This window comes from Colias philodice, chromosome 10 (genome assembly GCF_061535455.1).
Source record: "Colias philodice isolate Cphi_HAF_F1 chromosome 10, ilColPhil1 Martin Lab GWU primary, whole genome shotgun sequence".
Classification (NCBI taxonomy): Eukaryota; Metazoa; Arthropoda; class Insecta; order Lepidoptera; family Pieridae; genus Colias; species Colias philodice.
The window spans coordinates 4,990,889-5,011,231 of record NC_143095.1 but is presented as its reverse complement, the minus strand read 5'-3'; the positions used below and the strand labels follow the sequence as shown (position 1 = coordinate 5,011,231).

General features: G+C 35.9%; 1 protein-coding gene across 5 annotated transcripts in view; it reads left to right on the top strand.

Annotated features, from left to right (window-relative positions):
- The window catches only part of Vps13 (vacuolar protein sorting 13C), a 39,930-nt gene that overhangs the window by 7,659 nt on the left and 11,928 nt on the right, over positions 1–20,343 (top strand). For 2 of the 5 annotated variants that reach the window (XM_089699915.1, XM_089699913.1), the window contains 41 exons: positions 33–156; positions 229–381; positions 642–816; positions 1,050–1,243; positions 1,329–1,398; positions 1,997–2,147; positions 2,286–2,545; positions 2,627–2,764; positions 2,844–2,946; positions 3,066–3,307; positions 3,521–3,676; positions 4,009–4,248; positions 4,822–5,028; positions 5,152–5,421; positions 5,637–5,803; positions 6,155–6,288; positions 6,409–6,569; positions 6,657–6,806; positions 7,092–7,314; positions 8,031–8,177; positions 8,388–8,581; positions 8,823–8,960; positions 9,286–9,438; positions 9,678–9,764; positions 9,865–9,998; positions 10,341–10,449; positions 10,954–11,148; positions 11,923–12,079; positions 12,483–12,601; positions 12,680–12,904; positions 14,332–14,547; positions 15,345–15,386; positions 16,250–16,453; positions 16,598–16,735; positions 16,822–16,968; positions 17,444–17,592; positions 18,120–18,251; positions 18,536–18,751; positions 19,029–19,194; positions 19,469–19,691; positions 19,936–20,111. In XM_089699915.1, the coding sequence (XP_089556041.1) occupies positions 33–156; positions 229–381; positions 642–816; positions 1,050–1,243; positions 1,329–1,398; positions 1,997–2,147; positions 2,286–2,545; positions 2,627–2,764; positions 2,844–2,946; positions 3,066–3,307; positions 3,521–3,676; positions 4,009–4,248; positions 4,822–5,028; positions 5,152–5,421; positions 5,637–5,803; positions 6,155–6,288; positions 6,409–6,569; positions 6,657–6,806; positions 7,092–7,314; positions 8,031–8,177; positions 8,388–8,581; positions 8,823–8,960; positions 9,286–9,438; positions 9,678–9,764; positions 9,865–9,998; positions 10,341–10,449; positions 10,954–11,148; positions 11,923–12,079; positions 12,483–12,601; positions 12,680–12,904; positions 14,332–14,547; positions 15,345–15,386; positions 16,250–16,453; positions 16,598–16,735; positions 16,822–16,968; positions 17,444–17,592; positions 18,120–18,251; positions 18,536–18,751; positions 19,029–19,194; positions 19,469–19,691; positions 19,936–20,111 (6,785 nt within the window). Of the gene's footprint in view, positions 1–32; positions 157–228; positions 382–641; positions 817–1,049; positions 1,244–1,328; positions 1,399–1,996; positions 2,148–2,285; positions 2,546–2,626; positions 2,765–2,843; positions 2,947–3,065; positions 3,308–3,520; positions 3,677–4,008; positions 4,249–4,821; positions 5,029–5,151; positions 5,422–5,636; positions 5,804–6,154; positions 6,289–6,408; positions 6,570–6,656; positions 6,807–7,091; positions 7,315–8,030; positions 8,178–8,387; positions 8,582–8,822; positions 8,961–9,285; positions 9,439–9,677; positions 9,765–9,864; positions 9,999–10,340; positions 10,450–10,953; positions 11,149–11,922; positions 12,080–12,482; positions 12,602–12,679; positions 12,905–14,331; positions 14,548–15,344; positions 15,387–15,739; positions 15,794–16,249; positions 16,454–16,597; positions 16,736–16,821; positions 16,969–17,443; positions 17,593–18,119; positions 18,252–18,535; positions 18,752–19,028; positions 19,195–19,468; positions 19,692–19,935; positions 20,112–20,343 lie in introns of all 5 variants that reach the window. The other 3 variants (XM_089699911.1, XM_089699912.1, XM_089699914.1) reach the window with 3 other exon arrangements.

Genomic DNA, 20,343 nt, shown 5'->3' with positions numbered 1-20,343 from the left:
TTGTGATAAATAAATTTGCTTTAATATTTTAGATGGCACTTGTGATCAGCGCGTAAAAGTGCAAGCACGCCCGTTGCAAATGATATACGACGCACAAACTGTCATAGAAATTGTCAATGTGTTCAAACCACCCACCGAATCTACTGCTTTAACAACGTAAGTGTAGAACTGTGTTTTGTACGATTAACTATTTATTTCTAAGATAAACTTGTAAATACTTTTTTATAGATTGCAAGCAGCTGCTGAGAATAAATTGTCTGATTTGAAAGAGAAATCGGCTCTGGGTATGCAGTATGCCGTCCACCATCACACGTTTATAGATTTGGACATAGATATCGCCTCTTCCTACATAATTGTTCCGCAGTCCGGAAAATATAAAGGGTGAGTGTGCTTTTTTCCGTCCTTTTTTGCGTCCTTTATGGGCATTTTATTCAGAATTTTTTCGACCCACGTCGCGACGGAGTGATATTTTGATGTTTATAAATGTTATGATTTATTTATTTCTGAGGTATAGGAGGTAAGAGAGTGATATAAGATACTTTTTCGCTGTGAAACATCTAAATGCGATAGGAATATTCTTTTACAACGCGGACGAAGCCGTGGCTGGAAAGCTAGTACATTAATCAATGTTGCCATTACAGAACGGAATCGTGCGTGGTGATAAAGCTCGGTGCGATCAGCGTGAAGTCGGAGCCGCGCTCGCAGCAGCTGGACGTGCGGCAGCTGCACCGCCAGGGGCTCGCGGACGACGCGCTGCTGCTCGAGATCGCGAGACACAGCTACGACAAGATGGCGCTCAGGCTCACGCAGATGCAGGTCGGTGCCACTGAATACGCAACACAACACTACACTACACTACACTACACTACACTACACAAAACATATTTAACACACACAGAAAATAATACAAAAAATAAGTAATAAATAAGAGAAACATTTATAATTCTGAAAAGGCGGCTTTATCGGCTATAAACGATTTCTGCCAGGCAACCTTTGGATATGATTTGTAAACTTACTTAATTTAACATGGTAATATATTTATGTTTCAGATTGTTATTGCAGCACCCAATGAAGATTGGCATTCTGCAATTGTTTCGAATATTTCCACACCATTGCATTTATTGCAACCCACCAATTTAGTAATACAAATAGACAAATGCCTCATAACTGATGATCCGAGATTGCCGAAGATTAAAATTCGTGGAGAGTTGCAGAAAATTGCTGTAAGCGTTTCAGAAGATAGGTATGATACTTAATTCGATAATAAGTGGAGATTTATGTATTTGTGAAAGTTTTGTAATGCATTTAAATGATTTCTTTTTGTCTAGGTTACTAACATTGTGTGAAATTTTGGTGAGCATGCCATTACCACGTTCTGAAGAAACAACTCAACTGAAGGTAAAATACCTTTCTTGATTTATTTATATTATTTAATGATTGGACTTATTTAAATATAATTTATTTTAATTGAAGATATTTTGCTACAAATTCGCATACACAGTAACTGGGCGCGTTATTGAAAGCCAACCTCTAGGTCAAGAAGGAACCGGCGTAATAAATGGCGTAATTACAGTAGATGTGACTAATTACACTGTAGATTAGATAAAACAAGTGTATTTCAAAACATTTATAAATTTAGTTAAAGGTAAAAATGATAGAAGTCAAGTTCTTGTTGATTTAATTAAAAAAAGAGAAGTCTGAAGTGCAATTAGCTGAGTTGGATTCAAGTGGAGCGTAATTTAGTTAAAAATAGTACAAAAAATAAATACTAAACTGAAAGAAGTTATGGGTTTCCTATAGCTTCTGCATCTGTAACTTAGATTATGTTATATTTTGTCATTCGTACATAAGAAGTATTGCTGCTGTAACTAAATAGTTTATTTTGTACTTAATGTAACGGTGTTCTTAATTGAATTGTAGTCAGATGTAATGTTAAAAAATCCATACAGGATTCCATATTTCCATTTCGTTGATAATAGCTGTGTATTATTTTTAGGCAAGTGACTCGAAAGCATCGAGCCTTTCACTGTTAAGGTATTTGGACCCCGCCGAGAAATTAAAGAGAGATACAGCGCGGTCTAAGCAACGAAAGAATGAGGAGCAAACTGTACAACTCACTGAGCTTGAGGCATTCTTCATAATGAATGGTAATTATGTCTGTTAAGAGGAGTTCTCCTTTGAGAAATAACCTTTCCAAAAAGTTCTTAATACCACCTTATTAGATTTTACTTTCAATTATGTACATGATTGCCATATTACCATGATTTTATAACAATTATTTGCAGAATTAACTCTAAGCGTGAACCGTAAAACGATGGATCCGTCCCAAGGTTACGACAAATTCTTAGTGTTTTCGCTAAACCTACTGGAACTAAAAGCGACGCAGAAGACATTCACATTAGAAGCCACGGTTCGTCTGGGATCTGTTAACATGCAACATCATAGAGTTGGACACAGCACTATTAACATGATAGAGACGCCTCTCGTAAATGAGGATCAGGCTAAGCTTGAAGACCAATACTTATTTGCTGTCACTTATAGCAATGTAAGTGATTTCTGGAGACTTACTTGGACAACTTTTTATTAATTTACTTGTTCTTTTCACGGAAAAATGTATTTTTTATAGGTTGACAAGAAATGTCCAGAATTTAGAAGCCATTATGGTTCTGTGGAACAATTAATCGAGTTGGACTTTACAACCCTTACCTTACTGCTTCATCTGCAAGGATTGCAGGAAATTTTAGTCATTGTCAATAACTATCAGGTATAGTGTCGTGTATATTACAGACATGCTTTATTTTTTTAATGTTAGCGGTTTTTTTACACGTTATTTATTCTTACAGACACGTCTTAACGCCATCCAAAGTTCAGTAGATAGATATGCTAATGCTGGCCCTCTCGAAACTATAATGGAAGATGAGGAGTTTTCTCTGACTAAATCAAAAGGTAATCTACATTGTTATCTTTATATTGAATAATTTATTTAAACCAAAAAAAATTGTGATTTGAAAAATAAAATAAAGTCTTTTTCTGCTATTTGTTGCTACAAGTTTTACTAATTGCAGATTTACAAGCGAGTGCATCAAGACCGTCTCACCGGAAGCAAGTGGAGAGCATACAACTGAAAGTGAACGTTAAGATCGGGGCAGTAGAGATCCAATTCGCGACAGATGTGCGGCCACTGTCCATAGTGAAGCTACAGGGAGCCACTGCGGGCTTGGTGCTCAAACCGTCCTATACCCAAGTGGACTGTGCTATTGCTAACCTTAAAGTAGAGGATTTGAACCCTAGTACTGTTCATAAAGAGGTATTTATCATTTTATTTCTTGTGAATTAGTTACTAAAACTAATGACGTTTTTCAGGGGCTGCGCTATTATCATATACCTAGAATTCATTCTGATAATTGTTTTTATTTTACGATTTGGAAATTAAGAAAGATATACTTAAGCTACATAAGTTAGATACATAGTACATATTACCATAATTCTATAAATTAAATTAAACTTTTTCTTGTTACAGATTCTGAAAGTTCTAGGCGGTGACGTAATGAATGTACAAATAGTGATGTACAACTTGGAACAGTTCCCTACCGTGAGCGACGTCAACATGTCTATAGATGCTCAGATCAATTGTTTGAGAATCGTCTTCCTTAACTGGTTCGTCACTTCTATGCTGGTAAGTGAATTTATTGAATAAATTATTAAACTTTGATGGAATTCAGTATTTATTTCTATGATCTGCATTAAAAAAAAGATTGGACAAGTTTTAAGCAAGTACATTTTTTTTTGCGAAAATATGTACTTAAATCTTTTATGATAAATTATCGATAGATAATATATTTATTGATAGATACAATAACATTCTGTTTTTTTATTATTCATTCTTTTATTTCATCTAATAAACACGTAGCGTTGCAACATAATAAATACGAAGAACTTATCCTCCCATTTGATGCGCTTTTTTTGCCTATTGCAAATAACACACTGATTCAAGTCTCAAACACACAGGAATTCCTAAACAACTTCCAAGCGGCGCAAGAAGCGATCATAGAAGCGTCGTCCCAAGCGGCGGAGGCTGCGCGTGCGAATGTGCACACCGCGTATCAGAACTCGACGAAACTCCTACTACGAGTTCGTCTAGCTGCACCAATCATTGTGGTGCCGGAGAACTCGGTCAGCATGAACGCGATGCTACTCGACTTTGGACGGATGACGATCAACAATAAGTTCGTCGATCTGCCTGTTGCGGTTAGTAGTATTTTTGGACTGATTTACTGTCTGTACAAATTCGATTTATTTAATTTAAAAGTTTCAGAAATGTAGTCAGAAAATTATCTCTGTTTGAAACAAATTGAGAAAGGCTGTCAAACAAACTGTCAAAATTATTTGAGGTGAACTAAACACAAAATCATAATCTGCATAAAACATTGAGGTATTATTACTACGTATAGAGAGGACACCACGAATAAAATCTGTGCGCGGCGCGCGGCGGCAGGGGCTAGTGAGTGCACTTTGTAGATATTCTGCCTCATATTACTTATAAATTAAAACCAATCAATGTAACAAATAAATATTGTATATCTTATTAAAAAAAATATGAATAAAATTATCACTTAAAACCAAGAAATGTAACAAAAAAAAATGGTTTGAGACGATTGACTCTAACTCGTGTTACAAATAGTTTAGTAGCGATTCCCTCTCTAGTACGTAGTACATGGTAACTCAGTGGCATAAAGCGCGGTTTTCATGCCAAATACGTTCCAATTTTAATATCCTTTAAAGTATGTATTTGTAACATGTCAATGTCAATATTGTGTACAGGACGTGAGCAGCAAAGTGACAGTGGACGAGCTAACCCTCGAGCTGGAGGAGCTGAAGGTGTCGTGTTGCGTGCTCGAGTCGAGTGTAGCGCATGAGCGCAAGCTGCTCCGCCCGACCAGCTTCAAGCTGCTGGTGAAGCGGAGCCTGTCTGCGTGGTACGAGCCGCTGCCCGACCTGGATGTGTCTGGACGGATGAACACTATCGCGGTATGTACTGGCAATTTTATAAACTGTGGTCGTAGTACTTATCATTTTAGTGTGCAAATCATATTCATAATTTAATTCCCAATTATTGATATGCATATATTATGTTGTAAACTTTATTTTTAGATCACAGTTGGTCACAGTGACTACAAAAGTATCATGAAAATACTCAATCAAAACCTTCAAGAAGGACAAAATAAAGCAGAAGAAGTGAAACCGCACCAAAATGTACCGAGAGTGACTTCTAAGCCTACCGTTAAAAGCCACACAAGCAAAATGACCACGAAATCAACTACGGCGGTTGTGACACAAAACGAAACTAAGAAACCTCGCACAACTATAAAGTTCTCGTTCACTATGGACAGTTTTGTTATTGATCTCATGAACACGATTAGTGTAAGTATTATTCATATTCAAGTACATTTTTTTATAATGAAATATTTTGTGCGAGTGTATTTTTTTTTCTTCATGGCAAGAAGATATGTGCTAGTGTCGTTTTGAAGACGCGGGCAGTTTAAATTTTATATGTAGGAATATGTATTGTATTCCCAATCGTGCGAATTTAACATATTAATGTGTTAAAATAAAATGATTTTCATTCACCATTCCAGGCGGAAGAATCCCAGTTCGTAAAGGACGTGGAACTAGCTCGGTTTTGTATGGCGCTGCTATCAGTGAAGGGTCGCATGTTCTCAGACAGCTCGCTGCATACCTCCGTGCTGCTTGTCGACTGTACGCTTGACGATACGAGACCAGCTCGTGGCGCTAAGATCACCAGGTATATTGATATTTAATACTTCAGGCCCCGGAATCACAGACACAATAGAAAATCTATTGTGTCGCGGTCGGATCTGGCCGTTCGGTGGTCAATGGGTTAAAGCCGGTTTGCAACTTATAAAGGATTTCTGAATGTCACTAAAAACGCTTATCGACAAAAAAAAAATGATCGTTACGCGTTAAGTTCACAGTAAAAATTTCTTTGTGAAATCCGTGTTATGATTCTACTTACTTAAAATAAATTCTTTCCAGTAGTCGTACCAGCAAGTAGTACGACAATTTTAAATTATTTTGTATATAAGTTGATCGATGCTCATGAGTAAAAATATGTTAAAAATGTCAACCTGATCAGGTATTTGGAGCGACGCCGTGAGAAACAAGAAATAAAAGATGAAAGTGATGTTTCGGAAAATATAATGGAGGCCCATGATAAGATACGAAGCATGATTGACATAACATATACAATGAAAAATTCTGATACTTTCAGTGAGTAATTAATTTACTTTTATTATTTATGTACAAATTTATATATTTTTTTTATAGAAGATAGATTAATTTTTTTTCGTATCTTTACTAAACTTCCTAAAATTTTGTGTTTTTTTACAGTTGACATGAGAATATTCAGTTTTAACTTGATTTTGGCCATGGATTTTCTAAATAAAATAGCAGAATTCATGACAACTGGCCTAGCCGATGACGCTTCAACAATGAAATCAAAAGAAGACGTAAAAGTCATTAAATCGAGTGAGAAAGCAGACTCTCAGACGGTACTTCTGACCTTTTGTATTCTATCTTGTAGTGTAATTTTTTTAAAGAAATTGTTCTGAACTATAATTAATACATTATTTTTTTAGAAAAAGAAAGTATCCGTGGCATCACAACCGTCCGCTTTGGATCAACCCGAACGACCATCAATGATGACGGTTAATATTAAAATCGAACAACCAGACATTATACTCGTCGAGTCTTTGGAGCAGAAGAAATGTGATGCTCTCGTTTTGAATGTAAGTGTAGCTTTCGTTATTGTTGTTAATTCAATATTCGACGATTAACAGAAAATGTTGAATCCATAATATTATGCATTTAAAATTAATGAGCATTATATCATTTGTACATGTTTAGTATGTTTGATATAATCATTTTGGGCATTTTTTTTATTTCTGACATATTCTGTTTACCTTACATCAGCGTTTTTATCATACGTATATCATATCAAATGTCATAAATCAATGTGTATTTCATCAAACTGGCCCTTAACTTTCCATAAAATTACAAAAATGTCGTGACAGATGGAGGCTCGCTTCAAGCTCCGGCGCAGCGAGGACCAGCTGGTAGCGGACGGCGGTATCTCCGGGCTGCAGATGGTGGTGCGCACGCTGGGCGCGGCCCGGGCCGGTCCCCCGCGGTACCTGCTGGCGCCCGCGCACCTGTCGCTCGCGCTCGCGCAGCCGCCGCACAGTGGCATGCATGTGGACGTGGCGCTCACGGATATTAAGATTACTGTGTCGCCAGGTGAGACTTTGTTTTTGACGTGACAACGTCTTAAGCCTTATATCCACTTAAGCATGCTCAATCGAATGAGCGGCTCATTTGGCCGAGCCGCTCAATTGGACACGCCTGAGCACGCGCGGCCCGAGCATGTTCAGGCGTATCCACTTGAGCAGCTCGGCCAAATGAGCCGCTCATTCGCCTGAGCATGCTCAAGTGGATACAAGGCTTTATAATTCGATAGAGCCGGCTGCACGCACGTAAACATGACTCATGCGGCGTTACCTCGCTCTGAGGCGTTCCATGTAAGGCTTGAAGTGCGAGAGCGCGGAACGAGCGACAAAGAAGCACAATTGGACGTTGTCACGTTCAACTATCGTCAGTAAACCGACTTTACAGACAACCCAAAAATCTAACAACTCAAATCTCAAATATCACTTAAAAACCATGAAATCCTACAGACACTTGAAAATAATAGTGATTGCGGATATTATGTGTTCTTTTATATTATGTAAAAGGAAGTTATACTTAAACTACTTTTTATGTTAAACCATTTCTCATATAGTATGTCCACGTACTGAAATTATGTCCAGATATAACGCGAATTTGTTTAGTTATGTGAGTTTAGCGATTTAAAAAAAATTGTGATGGTAACCGAGTGTTATAAATTATTATAATTTGATAGACCCAAGTATATAATATAATCATTTGATAATTAAACTTATTAATATTATCCACAGATATAATAGCATTACTCAACCGCGTCCTGGCCACGATGACAAGCAAGGAGGAAGACAATGTGGAGCAAGAGAATAAACCGATCTTTTACAACAAGCTATGGGACATACAGCCATTCAAAGCTTCGTCATATTGGTTCCTAAAAACCGGTAAGAAAAAAATAAAACAGAATAAATATAATTAAAACTTTAGGTGTGGAATTCAACTAACACTTAAATTAAATTTATTGATGTTGTTCTCGTAATTGACAAGATTAAAGATACTCGAAAGTAAATTTCTTGCTGATAACAAAGGAGAGAAGCAAAACTTTAATTAATTTATTTTATTTGTAAGACTATTATGTACGTAATTTTCTACAGAGGTGGCAGAAGAAGCGATACTTCTTGAAGAATCATCAATGGAGTTAGTCCCGAAGCCACCTGTGGGTGAAATTTGCATGCTCTCCAGTCCATCGATTGTGCTTGCTTTGGAAATGGACATCGGTAATGAAACCATACCAGTGCTGGTCATGCAGGCCTCACTTAGTGGACAAGTTAAGGACTGGAGCTCAGAGGTAAGTTAATTTAGTGTTCTTTTTAATTCCTTTTGTCACAAAACATAAGTGAAATAAAGTGTATGTAATCACATCTACTATGACTTTTCGAAGAGTATCACAAAACGCAAATTAGTATTATAATCTCGCAAATACAGTAATTTAGAAAACTTGTTATTTATGTCCATAATATGTGTCCATTAAATGTCTCAATTCTTTATAAAATACCAACATAATATTATGTTATTTCATTTTATTGTAGTTCTACATGGAATGTATATGGGCAATGCAAGTGTCATACTATAACATTGGTCGCGCCATGTGGGAGCCGCTGTTGGAGCCTGTGGAAGTTTTAAAGGATTATCAGTATCGTCACATACCTTGGGAACTTAAAATGGAGGTATGTACTGTCTGATCAAAAGAAAAAAAAAATAAGAATAAAAATGTGGTGAAGCTTTATGATTTATTATATTGGACTTGCTTGCTCAATAGGAATTTTCTGCATTTTGCGTTTGAATTCGAAGACTTTTACAGTCTCTAGTCCAAATTTGAAGACAGCAAATTTTTTGAATACGCACGGAGTTTGAATACGAATTTGTTTTTTGAAACATTAAAGATCCGACTAACATGTCAATTCATGTTCTATTAAATTAGTCTTATCGCAATTTACAATGCCAAAATGTTTCAAATCCTTCAAAAAACATTTTATATCATCCACACACCAGATAGTAATGCGTCCCGAAGAGGCGCAATCAGCGATCGACACAACAGACGAAGCGGCGAACATTCAAGCGGTGGCGATGCGACAACCAAACACTACGATCACGTTGTCTAGTAGTGAGCCGCTTGAGATCACTATCACTAGAAGTGGGATGGAGGTGCGTATATTTTTTTATAACTGTAAGGTATTAAATAAAGATTAAATATGTTTTAAGATCGGCTTGATTATATACTTGATGATAGTGTAACCAATGCGATTGTTAGGGAAATGTGAAGGGGGGGGGGGGGGTATCCCGTAAATTATGAGTCGTGTTTTTAATTCAAATTTCAAATTTATTTATTTATTAACACACATGCGATGGGTATTGAAATAGTTAATTTTGCTTTTTTTTTCTAGGTCCTTACATTACTTGGAAATTCATTTGCTACTGCAATAGCTGAAAATGCTGATACAACTTTGGTTGCAAAGTCGAAGCTTGAAGATGTGAGAACGATTTAAATTATAAATTTCCTTATTTTTGTAAGTTTTTGTTACAAAAGCACATACTAAGTTTTGAAATTATAACGAATTTATAATATTTTAGAGTCCGACTAAACAATACTTGGGAGCTCCATACGTTTTGCACAACTGTACCGGTTTGACAATCAAACTTATATTGCACAATAATCACGACTTTGCTGTCTTCCTCACGGAAGAGTATACTGCATCTGACTATAGGTAAGTCACTTAACTGCAAAAAATAATATAGTACTTTTTATTTAGTATGTTTGTAGTGGTTTATGCCTGTTTTTTCTTTGGATTGATCTAGCAGTCCTCTCCATAACATGCCTTAATAAAAAAAAAATGTATGCGTGTACTAGAGTACTCACGTAAGAAGTGAAACTTCTTTATGACCTTAAAAATGTCACGAGTATGGCGTAACGCAAAAATGTCACGCGTACGGCGTAACGCAAAAATGTCACGCGTACGGCGTAACGCAAAAATGTTACACTAAATTTTTGTCCTACCCCGATAAAGAAGTTTCACTTCAATTAAAGTTTGCAATCTTGAATTTTACAGAGAAGTTGTGCTGGAGCCGGGTGCGTGTGTGCCGCTGCAGTTGAAGCAAGGAGGTATTAACGTTATGAAGCTCAACGAGCCGCCGCCGCAGCTCAAGCTAAATATTAAGGTTTGTAGTTTAGGGCAAAACTTATAATTGTTTTCTATGCAAATTGTAAAGTCATAATGTAAATTGGAGACATTTGATTTTTCTGCAATTTTTTACTATGGTATAACGACTGGATTTGCATGCCATATTTTAAAATCACATTATTTTATCCCCGTGATCGAAATGTAAATATGCATAATTTTTTGGTGCACGGACGCATCATATAACGAATGCATAGAAATGACGATCTGTGTATTTTGCATATTCGTCACGTTCACACTGCTTCATGCAACTGTTGTTGCATGCCAATTTGTCATACAGCGTGTTTTAGACGATATAATTTTCTTGTACATTCAAGTGCAATTATTGAATGCAAGAAATTAAGTGCGTTAATTGCCCTTCTAGAATTATGCATGCATCCAGGTAATTTATTGCTTCAATTTTATTGTATGCAACAGGCACGAAACTTGCATCATGTAAATGGCGCTTAATAGTATTAGTCTGACCCCACTTGTAACCCTACAGTTAGTGGAGCTAGACGAAGAACTCCAGTTACCAGTGGAACGTGCAGACAAGCGGTACTTCACACTGGGCCGGCGCGGGTCGGGCGAGCGCGCCCGCAACGTGACGCACGCCGCCGCTATGGAGCCGCGCGGACTTATATCCGATGTCGTCATGCAAGATGCCGCGCTGCATATCTACTTGCGAAGCGTGGTGCAGGTACACAGTGGGTTACTGAGCTCTAGTTTACCAGTTTTGCCGGTAGCACTGCTTATACAGTGGTGGACGTATAAAGATGCGAGTACTATAGTAGAGCCATTTTAATAGGCAACATTTGACAGTTCAACAAAATTCAACAACGTAACCTAGTAAGGATGACATAGAATAACATGATATTTCGTTTTGTAACAACTGCACATTTGCTTAACTTTTTTCAATTACGATTACATATTTATAATAATAATGACCAATACAAGTAATTTTAAGATTTGATTTTACTGATAAACCATTCTCAACATAAAAAAACAATTTCTGATTTAAATAACTCTACAATTTTGTGTCAATAAACCTTTTTTCTTTTTAAATACCAAAGACATTACTCTAAAAATGCATTGATTACTTGTGAATAAAAATCACCATAACTTAATAAATGCGTTGTGTTTTTTTAATAATGTACATATTATACTTGTGTTATTTTACTCCCTAAATTTACGAAAGAAAGTATATTACTGGGACAGGGATTCGCCTGATGAATATTAAAATTGACATGTGTTCAAGTTCGATTGACAAATGTTTCAAGTCCATATCGATTAATTTATTTTAATCGATGCTTTTAAGCAGGTTACCTCTCTTCGAAGATAAAATTGATAGACGTCAAATGTTGCCTATTAATTTGGTTCGACCATAGTTATTAAGTTCGTTTGTGCTAGGTAACATTGATTTCACAAACACCAACACTATAAAAGTAGAACACACAATAACTTCGACACACAGGTAACGAACACGCTCGCGGTATCGGTGTGCGTGTACTACATGACGCTGAGCGGCAACGAGGTGCGGCTGCTGGGCGAGGTGCGGGCGGGCGGCACGCTGCGGCTGCCGCTGCAGGCCGTGCACACGCCCACCGCTGAGATATTCTTTTCGGTTGAAGGTAATGTGTCAAAAGGCCTCTAAATTAAAAATTATAATACTTACAATGATACGTTTTGATAGAATAGAAAAAAATCGATCGCCATGCGGCATTCACAAACGCAAACATTCATTTATTCAATAAGACTTCTTATAAAAGCACTTTTGAATCGTCATAACTCATAACATTTTTTAACATTTACCACCACCACCTGCATTCGAACTTGCGTACCGTGGCGACGCTTTTTATTTTTCCTCTCGAGAATATAAAAAATAAAAATTAAGACCGTAACACATTTTTTTTAAATATTTGTTTCACGCTAGCTTACTTTAACTTTGTGTTTACATCTGTGTGAATGAGTTTGTCCTGATACGTAGAGGCTTATAATAGTCATATTTTTATAAATATTATTAAATATTTCTAGGTTTTACTGTGTCCGTATCGCCGTTTATCTGGCGAGAGCTGCAACAAGAACCGAAAATATCCAAGTTATTACAATGTGATTCAAAAGATAAAAACAGTGGAGAAAAGTTCTATTTGAGGGTAAATATTATTTTTCATAATAATGTTAATCTTTCTTAATTGATGTTCACCTTATAAATTAATTATTATTTATTTTAGGCTGTAGGAACAATGGAGCAAGTATTCTACGAGCATTCCAACCGGCATACATTCGCGTCATCGTGCTATGATATCGTGCTGAAGCCAGCAGTCAAGATGCAGAACTGTCTGCCCGTCGACATTGTTGTGTCTCAACTTGGCCTGAAACGCACGCAGTTGTTCAAACCGGGCGAGATGTTCCATTTGTCGCATTTGGCACCGAATAGAGCGTCCATTGTTGTTATGGTAAGAAAAAACAATTATAACATCATTTTTAATTATGTGTTAACTTTTATAGTACGTGTTTTACAGTTGAATGTAGTGTTGCCGCTCGATAGTCCACTATCGATAGTCTATCAATTAACTATCGATAGTTGGGGAAAAGCAATAGTATCGATAGCACTATCGATACTATCGATAGTGTCGATACTATCGATAGTATCGATAGTCCTATAAGCGTAAATACTATCGACACATAGCAATACCATCGATAGTATCGATACTATCGAAGCTCAATATCGAACGAACTATCGATACTATCGATAGTGTCGATACTATCGAAGCTCAATATCGAACGAACTATCGATACTATCGATAGTGTCGATACTATCGATAATATCGTCCCATCGATAGTGACCTTTTTCTCGATAGTATTGCTTTATCAATAATATTATAGTGGATGACAGAGAACTAGATGTTTGGTTATAATACTTTTCAAGTTATCTATTGGTGCTTTGTACAATCCATTTTTTTTAGTTCGTTAATTCGTAATCCAATAAGCCCATTATACCAAGAAATCGTGAACAATACTATTGCACAATTTACTACTATCGATAGCTCAAAACTATCGATAGTATCAGTACTATCGATAGTATCGATTGTAGTTGCAATATTCAGTAGCAATAGTATCGATACTATCGACAGTATCGATAGTATAGCAACTATTGGCAATCAATACTATCGATTTTATCGATACTATTGCAGTTCATCAATAGTATTCCATGATTAACGCTATCGATAGTATCGATAGTATCGATAATATCGATACTATCGATAGTGCTATCGATATTCTGACTTATTTTCAAGGTCAACTATCGATAGTCAAACTATCGATAGTTCGGCAACACTAGTTGAATGTTTTATTCAATATATTATTATTGAGGTGAAGTTTCTTAGTCATAGCAATACCGTCACGTCATAAATGTGTAATAAGGTGAAGATTTTGGTATCTATAAATCTTGCTAAAGAAGTTTCACTTCTGACACGTGTGCTCGGAACACACGCTCTTTTTTTCAAATACCAGTACATGAGTTAATGAATGTACGTTTATGGAACGCCGCTCGGACGTTTTGCTTACTTTCGATCGACGATCGACTACAATAGGCGATCTTGTTTATAATATGTAAATTATTTTTTTGAAGTGAAACTTCTTTATCGGGGTTGAACAAAAATTTAGTGTAACATTTTTTTGCGTTACGCCGTACGCGTGACATTTTTGCGTTACGCCGTACGCGTGACATTTTTGCGTTACGCCATACTCGTGACATTTTTAAGGTCATAAAGAAGTTTCACTTCTTACGTGTATACTCTAGTACACGCATACATTTTTTTTATGTTTAAAATTTTTATCTGCTGTTATTATTCGTGTCTTAAACGCATTATTTTCATTCCAGATCCAAAACTACCTGGACAAATGCTGGGTGTGCACCAAGAACCTACCCGAAGAGGACGCAGAACTATCAGTATGGACGTTCGAGTCTCACGACAGTCCCGCGGTGATGCTGCTCGAGCTGGGCCTGCACAGCGCCGACCTGGAGGGCACCCAGCTGCTGTCGCTGTACTGCCCCTTCTGGATGCTCAATAAGACCGGCTTCACGCTGTGCTACCGGGTAAGTTGTCGACTCTATGGTGTAGGGGATTAGGGTCAATTTGGCGGACGTAAAAGGAGTACGATGCCCAGATTTTTATTTATTACGTGTTTTCTTACGTTTTTTTACAATTTTTTTTTTGGATAAAGAACAAGTACAACTCTACCTATTTACTTTTATTATTAAAATTTAAGGTGATCAAATAAGGAACAAATTTTGGAAAGTAAAAACTTATTGACTTTTATAATTTTGAGGGCCTACTTATATTGTTTCAATGAAAAAATTGTCAGAACTTTAACGTCTTTTTTTCAATTACTATATACCTAATTTTAAATTCAAATTCAAATTCAAATTCAAATTGTCTTTATTTGCTGAATGTAGTTACATAGCTGAGGTACAAATTTTATAGGTTCTTAGACATTCTGCTCGTAGTTGAGCGAGCGTGTAAATTATAAATTACATTACTTATACAATATTACGTCACACAACACCAGATCTCAATAAGTAAATTGTAAATGTAAATTGATAATATTTATTTTTCATAGTAAGATCTAAGGTGTATGTTTTATTTAGTGTTTATGAGATTGGAAACATTTTATTTTCCTGCAACTTTATTTTTGAAAGATTTCTAATAGAGCATCATTGATCATCAAGAGCTACATGAATCAAAAATCCAAAGACTCATAAGGGAGTTATTTCTTATTCATTTTTAATGTGTCCATACAGTGTCAATATCGTTTATATTATGTAAGAATATATTTATGCTGTATAATATGAGCAAGGTTATTCTGTAAGTCATGAATATTCCGTGATTGCAGAAATCAAAGAAACCAGAAAAAGATTCCAGCACCCCCAATAAGGTATCAATGCGATGAAAAATAATCAGCAGCTTTAGATTTACTATGCCTCTTTAGTAATCCTACATCATTTCCATTGTAACCTACCTTGTACATATTTACAACTCAGCTTGCCTGCGATCAATAATAAACCATACCTAGCTTTCATTAGAATAACCCAAAAAATAATAATTGTAAATTGATATAACTGCGTTTTAGCGTTTTGAGTTTTTTTATTAATTAGTGTTGTTTTATGATAGTAAAATGGCATGCTTCGTAGACTCAAGCGTGTATTTGATTGTACTAATGTTTTATATTTGTTGTGACTGTTGATGTAAAGCCATTGCTGTCTTTTAATTTAGTGTTGAATATTGCAGATAGGACATTGTCGTTGCTGTAAATTTATTAGACACTACTCCCCTTGTTTGTCGGTGAGTGCAAACGACTTTTAGCAACACGTAAATGTATTGTTTCTTTCTAAAACACACAGGTTACAAATGAGATTGTTATACAATCCTCAGAATATTATATATACTCAAAGATAAGCACATCATTTTTTAATATCTCATGGGCTTTATAGCTGACTGCATAACTAAAAAAAATACTTTAAATATTAACCTTTCCCAAACTTATTCCTTTCATTCGCACTTGACACAACTAAAGCATGTTGCATGATCATAACATAATTGTCATATTGGTCCAAAGAGACATTGAATAATAAATCACCATTTCTACAAAATCTAAATCGAAAGGAACAAACTATCTACTTCTGTACAGTTCTTCAAGTCTTTGGGTACGGAGGCACCAATATTAAATTACTCAAACGGATGATGGATTGAGAGAGGAAATACGAAAAACAAGAGGCTAAATAACAATAAATGTTTCAGAACGCCGATGAGACCGGCAATGTAATCTTCCACCCGAAAGATTATAAGGAGCCGATAATGTTCTCTTTCCGCGCCAAAAATTTCTTCGGCAAAAAGAAAGCTGCGATTCGCATCGAGTTCGGCGAATGGTCCGATAAGTTCTCTTTGGATGTGCCTGGGAGCTCCGGTGTTGTCATCTGTAAGAATGAGGGTCGGACTTATCAGGTAAGTCACTATTTCATTCGTTTTTTCCACTTTGTACTTCCACTATATTGTCATCTTTGATAGTCTTTTTTTATGTTGTACATTTTATGATATAATGGAAATGTACGAAGGAGATTTACTAAAAACAATATTGTTTGTTTGTAGGTTGCAGTTACGAATCAATTGACTTTCAACAGTTTGACAAAGATGGTTATATTCACACCATTCTTCCTTATCATCAACGAGTGTCCGTTCGCCATTCAGTACCAAGAACTTCACCGCTCTGCAGATCCTTGGAAAGAGGTGTGTATTATTTAAATAATATTAATAAAAAAAATAAAAAATAAAACTTTTTTTCAATTGGCATGATTAATTTAAAATAATTCTAGGTGGAACAAAACTCGAGCTCACCTTTATGGCCAGCGGTTGAAAAAGAAGACAAGCTTTTGCTCCTACGTGTTTCTGGATCAAAGGAACACGCTGCACCGTTCTTGTACACGGAGCAACATTGCGTTTGCTTAAAGTTAAATAACGAGGTAAGCACACAAATTATTTTCCATGTTAATTTTTTTTTTGTGATGGCCAATTTATCTTTTTGTGATGGCCAAGTATCAACCTCATTTACAATACAGTATAAACCTTATGCTCTATGAAAATATTAAAATTTTCTGTTTATTTTTTTGTATATTTATCACGACTTGAGGTTTTAGCAGTATGCATAAATACACAATTACGTTAAGAATTTCTTTGAATTCTTTAAAAATTTTCTCATTCATAAAGAAGTTGAATGCTATAAAAATAAATATAACGTTATAAGTTTTAAATTTAATAATTGATTATTCTTATAAAAATACTATCTAACTAAATATAACTTCATTCACCATCTAAACTATAACCTTATAAATCAAAAAAAACAGTCGCCTAGTGCCCACAACACAAGCCTTAATTGACCTTACTGTGGGACTAGGTCGATTTGTGTAATAATGTCCTATATAAAAAAAAAAAAAACAGTACGGCGGTCTGCACGTGGAGGTACAACTAAGTGAAGGTGGCACATACATAACGGTGCGGCAGTACCGCGACGGGCACGCGCCCGCGCTGCTAGTCAACTGCACCGACCACACGCTCACCGTGTACGAGAAGGAGAATGTTAATGTCAGGTAAAAGCAAACAATTAAGGGATGATTTTTCAAATTTCGTTAAAACTTATTCGTCGAATAATCTATAAAACTACCATTTTAAAAACGTATTCTAATTGCCCGTATTTGATAGTTTACGTGACATTTTAATATTATCGTGTAATACTTTATTGGACGAATAAGTTTTATCCAAGCATTGAAAAATTGGCCCTAAAAGTATTATTGTACATAGCAATTCAAATGATAATTAAATTTGTTAGCAAGTGCTATGTTTGCATACTAACGCGTAACAATCTTGGTCTTACATTTTGTGATTTATTTATTAATAAAAAGGATCACCAACTAGATACATAATTGTTTGTTGAAACAATTTAAAATAAATATTAGTACTTACGTTCTAAATTACAGGTAGGCACCGCTTTAAAAGATAGATTTTAAAGGTAGATAAATTAATCGTGTCCGATAGAAAAACTAAACAATGTTTACTTTTGAATGTTACACAAAATGATGTTTTTTTCGGAATTTGTATATCTCGTTAATTATTTCAGAAAAATACCTTCGATGAATAGGATGTTGTACACCTGGGATAACCCTGCGGGTCCAAGAACACTTATTTTTGAGGGGTATAAAAAGAAAGAAATTGAGAATGATTTGAGAAAAGACGGAATTGGAGACTTCATGTGAGTATCGTTATTTTAAATGTTCACATTGGTTTCACATTTACATTACACTTATTTTACACTATTAAAAACTTAATTAGTTGATAATTTACCATATTTATAAGTTGTTATAAAAATAAGCAACTTTTGGAATTATGATTGAATGTTTGTTACATATAAATTTTTATTAAAATTAATAAATAAAAATATAATAATTAAAATATATTCACACAATCGAATCATACTCTTATTACGATTCAACAAATAATTTTTTTTTTCATCGTCATATGTTTTTTTATAAACAGGATATCCGAAACCGAGCGACTATGGTGGGTGTCGTTCCTGGACGGGCTACAGCGCGTGGTTCTCGTAACGAGTGACGCGTTACTCGCGAGCGGCGCGCACACAGTGGGCGAGGCGGAGCCCGTGCGGACGGAGTTCGTGCTTGCTATACACGGCCTTGGCTTGTCGCTCGTTAACGACCATGACTTGACGGAGATACTGTATATGAGTATATCCAAGTGAGTCGAACTCAACTTAAACATTTATTTATTTAATTGAACTGCTGAAAAACGCTTTTGAATCGTTCAAATATATCATTTAATACATACCACTGTTTTGGAAAGCAGAGAGAACAAAGATCTCATCGAGATTTTGTGCTTTTACCGATTTGCTTGTGAGTGTTTCACGCTTCGTATACAAACACGTTTAATTATTAAAATATTATTTTCGTCTAATAAAACATAGAAGTGATTTTATTTATGCGGGATCCAGGATATAAGCGATTATTTTTTACAGTTCTGGTATTATATGGGAACAATGCAAATTGGGTTCACGACGGTACAAGAAAATTGAAGGCCAAAAACTTGTACAATATGAAGAAGCATACCAAAAGTATCTTACTGCGAAAATGGTTAGCGATACAGAAGTCTCTCCTCGAGTGCTTATTGATGAAAAGATTGAGGTAAGTTTTCGATTAGATTTTAAAATTATTTTACTTGGGTCTTTATTTTACAGCATTTTATTTTCAGCAGGTTGTGGGCATTTAATTTTTGTAACAGAAATTTTATGCACGTAACAATTTTAATTCTATGCACACATTTGTCACGTGACTACATTTAACCTTACATATACACATCTAAACGCACTTACCTCCACCTCCAGTCACTTACTTACACCTCCAGTCCAAGATGAAAAATTGTTAAAAAGAAATAAACGATCTTTTACATCTCTATCAGGTGGACTTCGCCGAAATGCGCATACTAAAGCCATCCAGCCGTATCCTGCGTCGCACGCAGCAGCCGGGTCTCTGGGCGAGTCTCGGCATGACGGCCCACTCGCGGCGTTTACACGCTCGTCTGCACCGCCTGCAAATTGACCAGCAACTGCCCCTACCCACGTTCCCGGTGGTGCTGGCCCCCGTGCCGCCCCCCCGGTCGGTGGCCAATGAGGATCCTAGTGGTGAGTACATACATTATCATATACGTTTTATTTCGCTTCTTTCTATTTTATGCGTGCAAGTAAGAATTGGAACAATCTTCCGGCTTCCGCTTTTCCCAAATATGCTCAAATTTTAACATTATAGAACTATCTTTTTTCTCCTAGCTCTAAGAAGTTTCCAATCAAAATACATACTAATATTAAAATATTGTTTGCTTGTTTAAACTACTAAATGGTACTATTACAAACGTTCTTTCTGTAACAGGCATGAAGCCATTCATCGAAGTGTCTATAGTGGAGCGTATAATGGAGCACAGCAAGGTGCGACAATACAAGTACTACAAGATGCTGATACAAGAGTTCCACGTGAAGGTCGATATGGGACTTATAAATGCACTCATGGGCATGTTCCCGCAGCGATCTCTCACGGAACAAGAGGCTGTGAGTATAGTATTATAAATATTATAAACGTTTAGGTTTCATTCTTTCATGAACATTAAAAGTACTAAATATGTTTTTTTTTAAGAATTGAAGAAATCCTGCGTGACGTATACTTAAACCTTACATAAAATGTTAATGCATTATTATTTTTTACTTAAAAAAATGATTGTCACTTCACTTCACTTCTATTCTCTTTACTGATATTCTATTAAGTATTGGATGATATTTAATA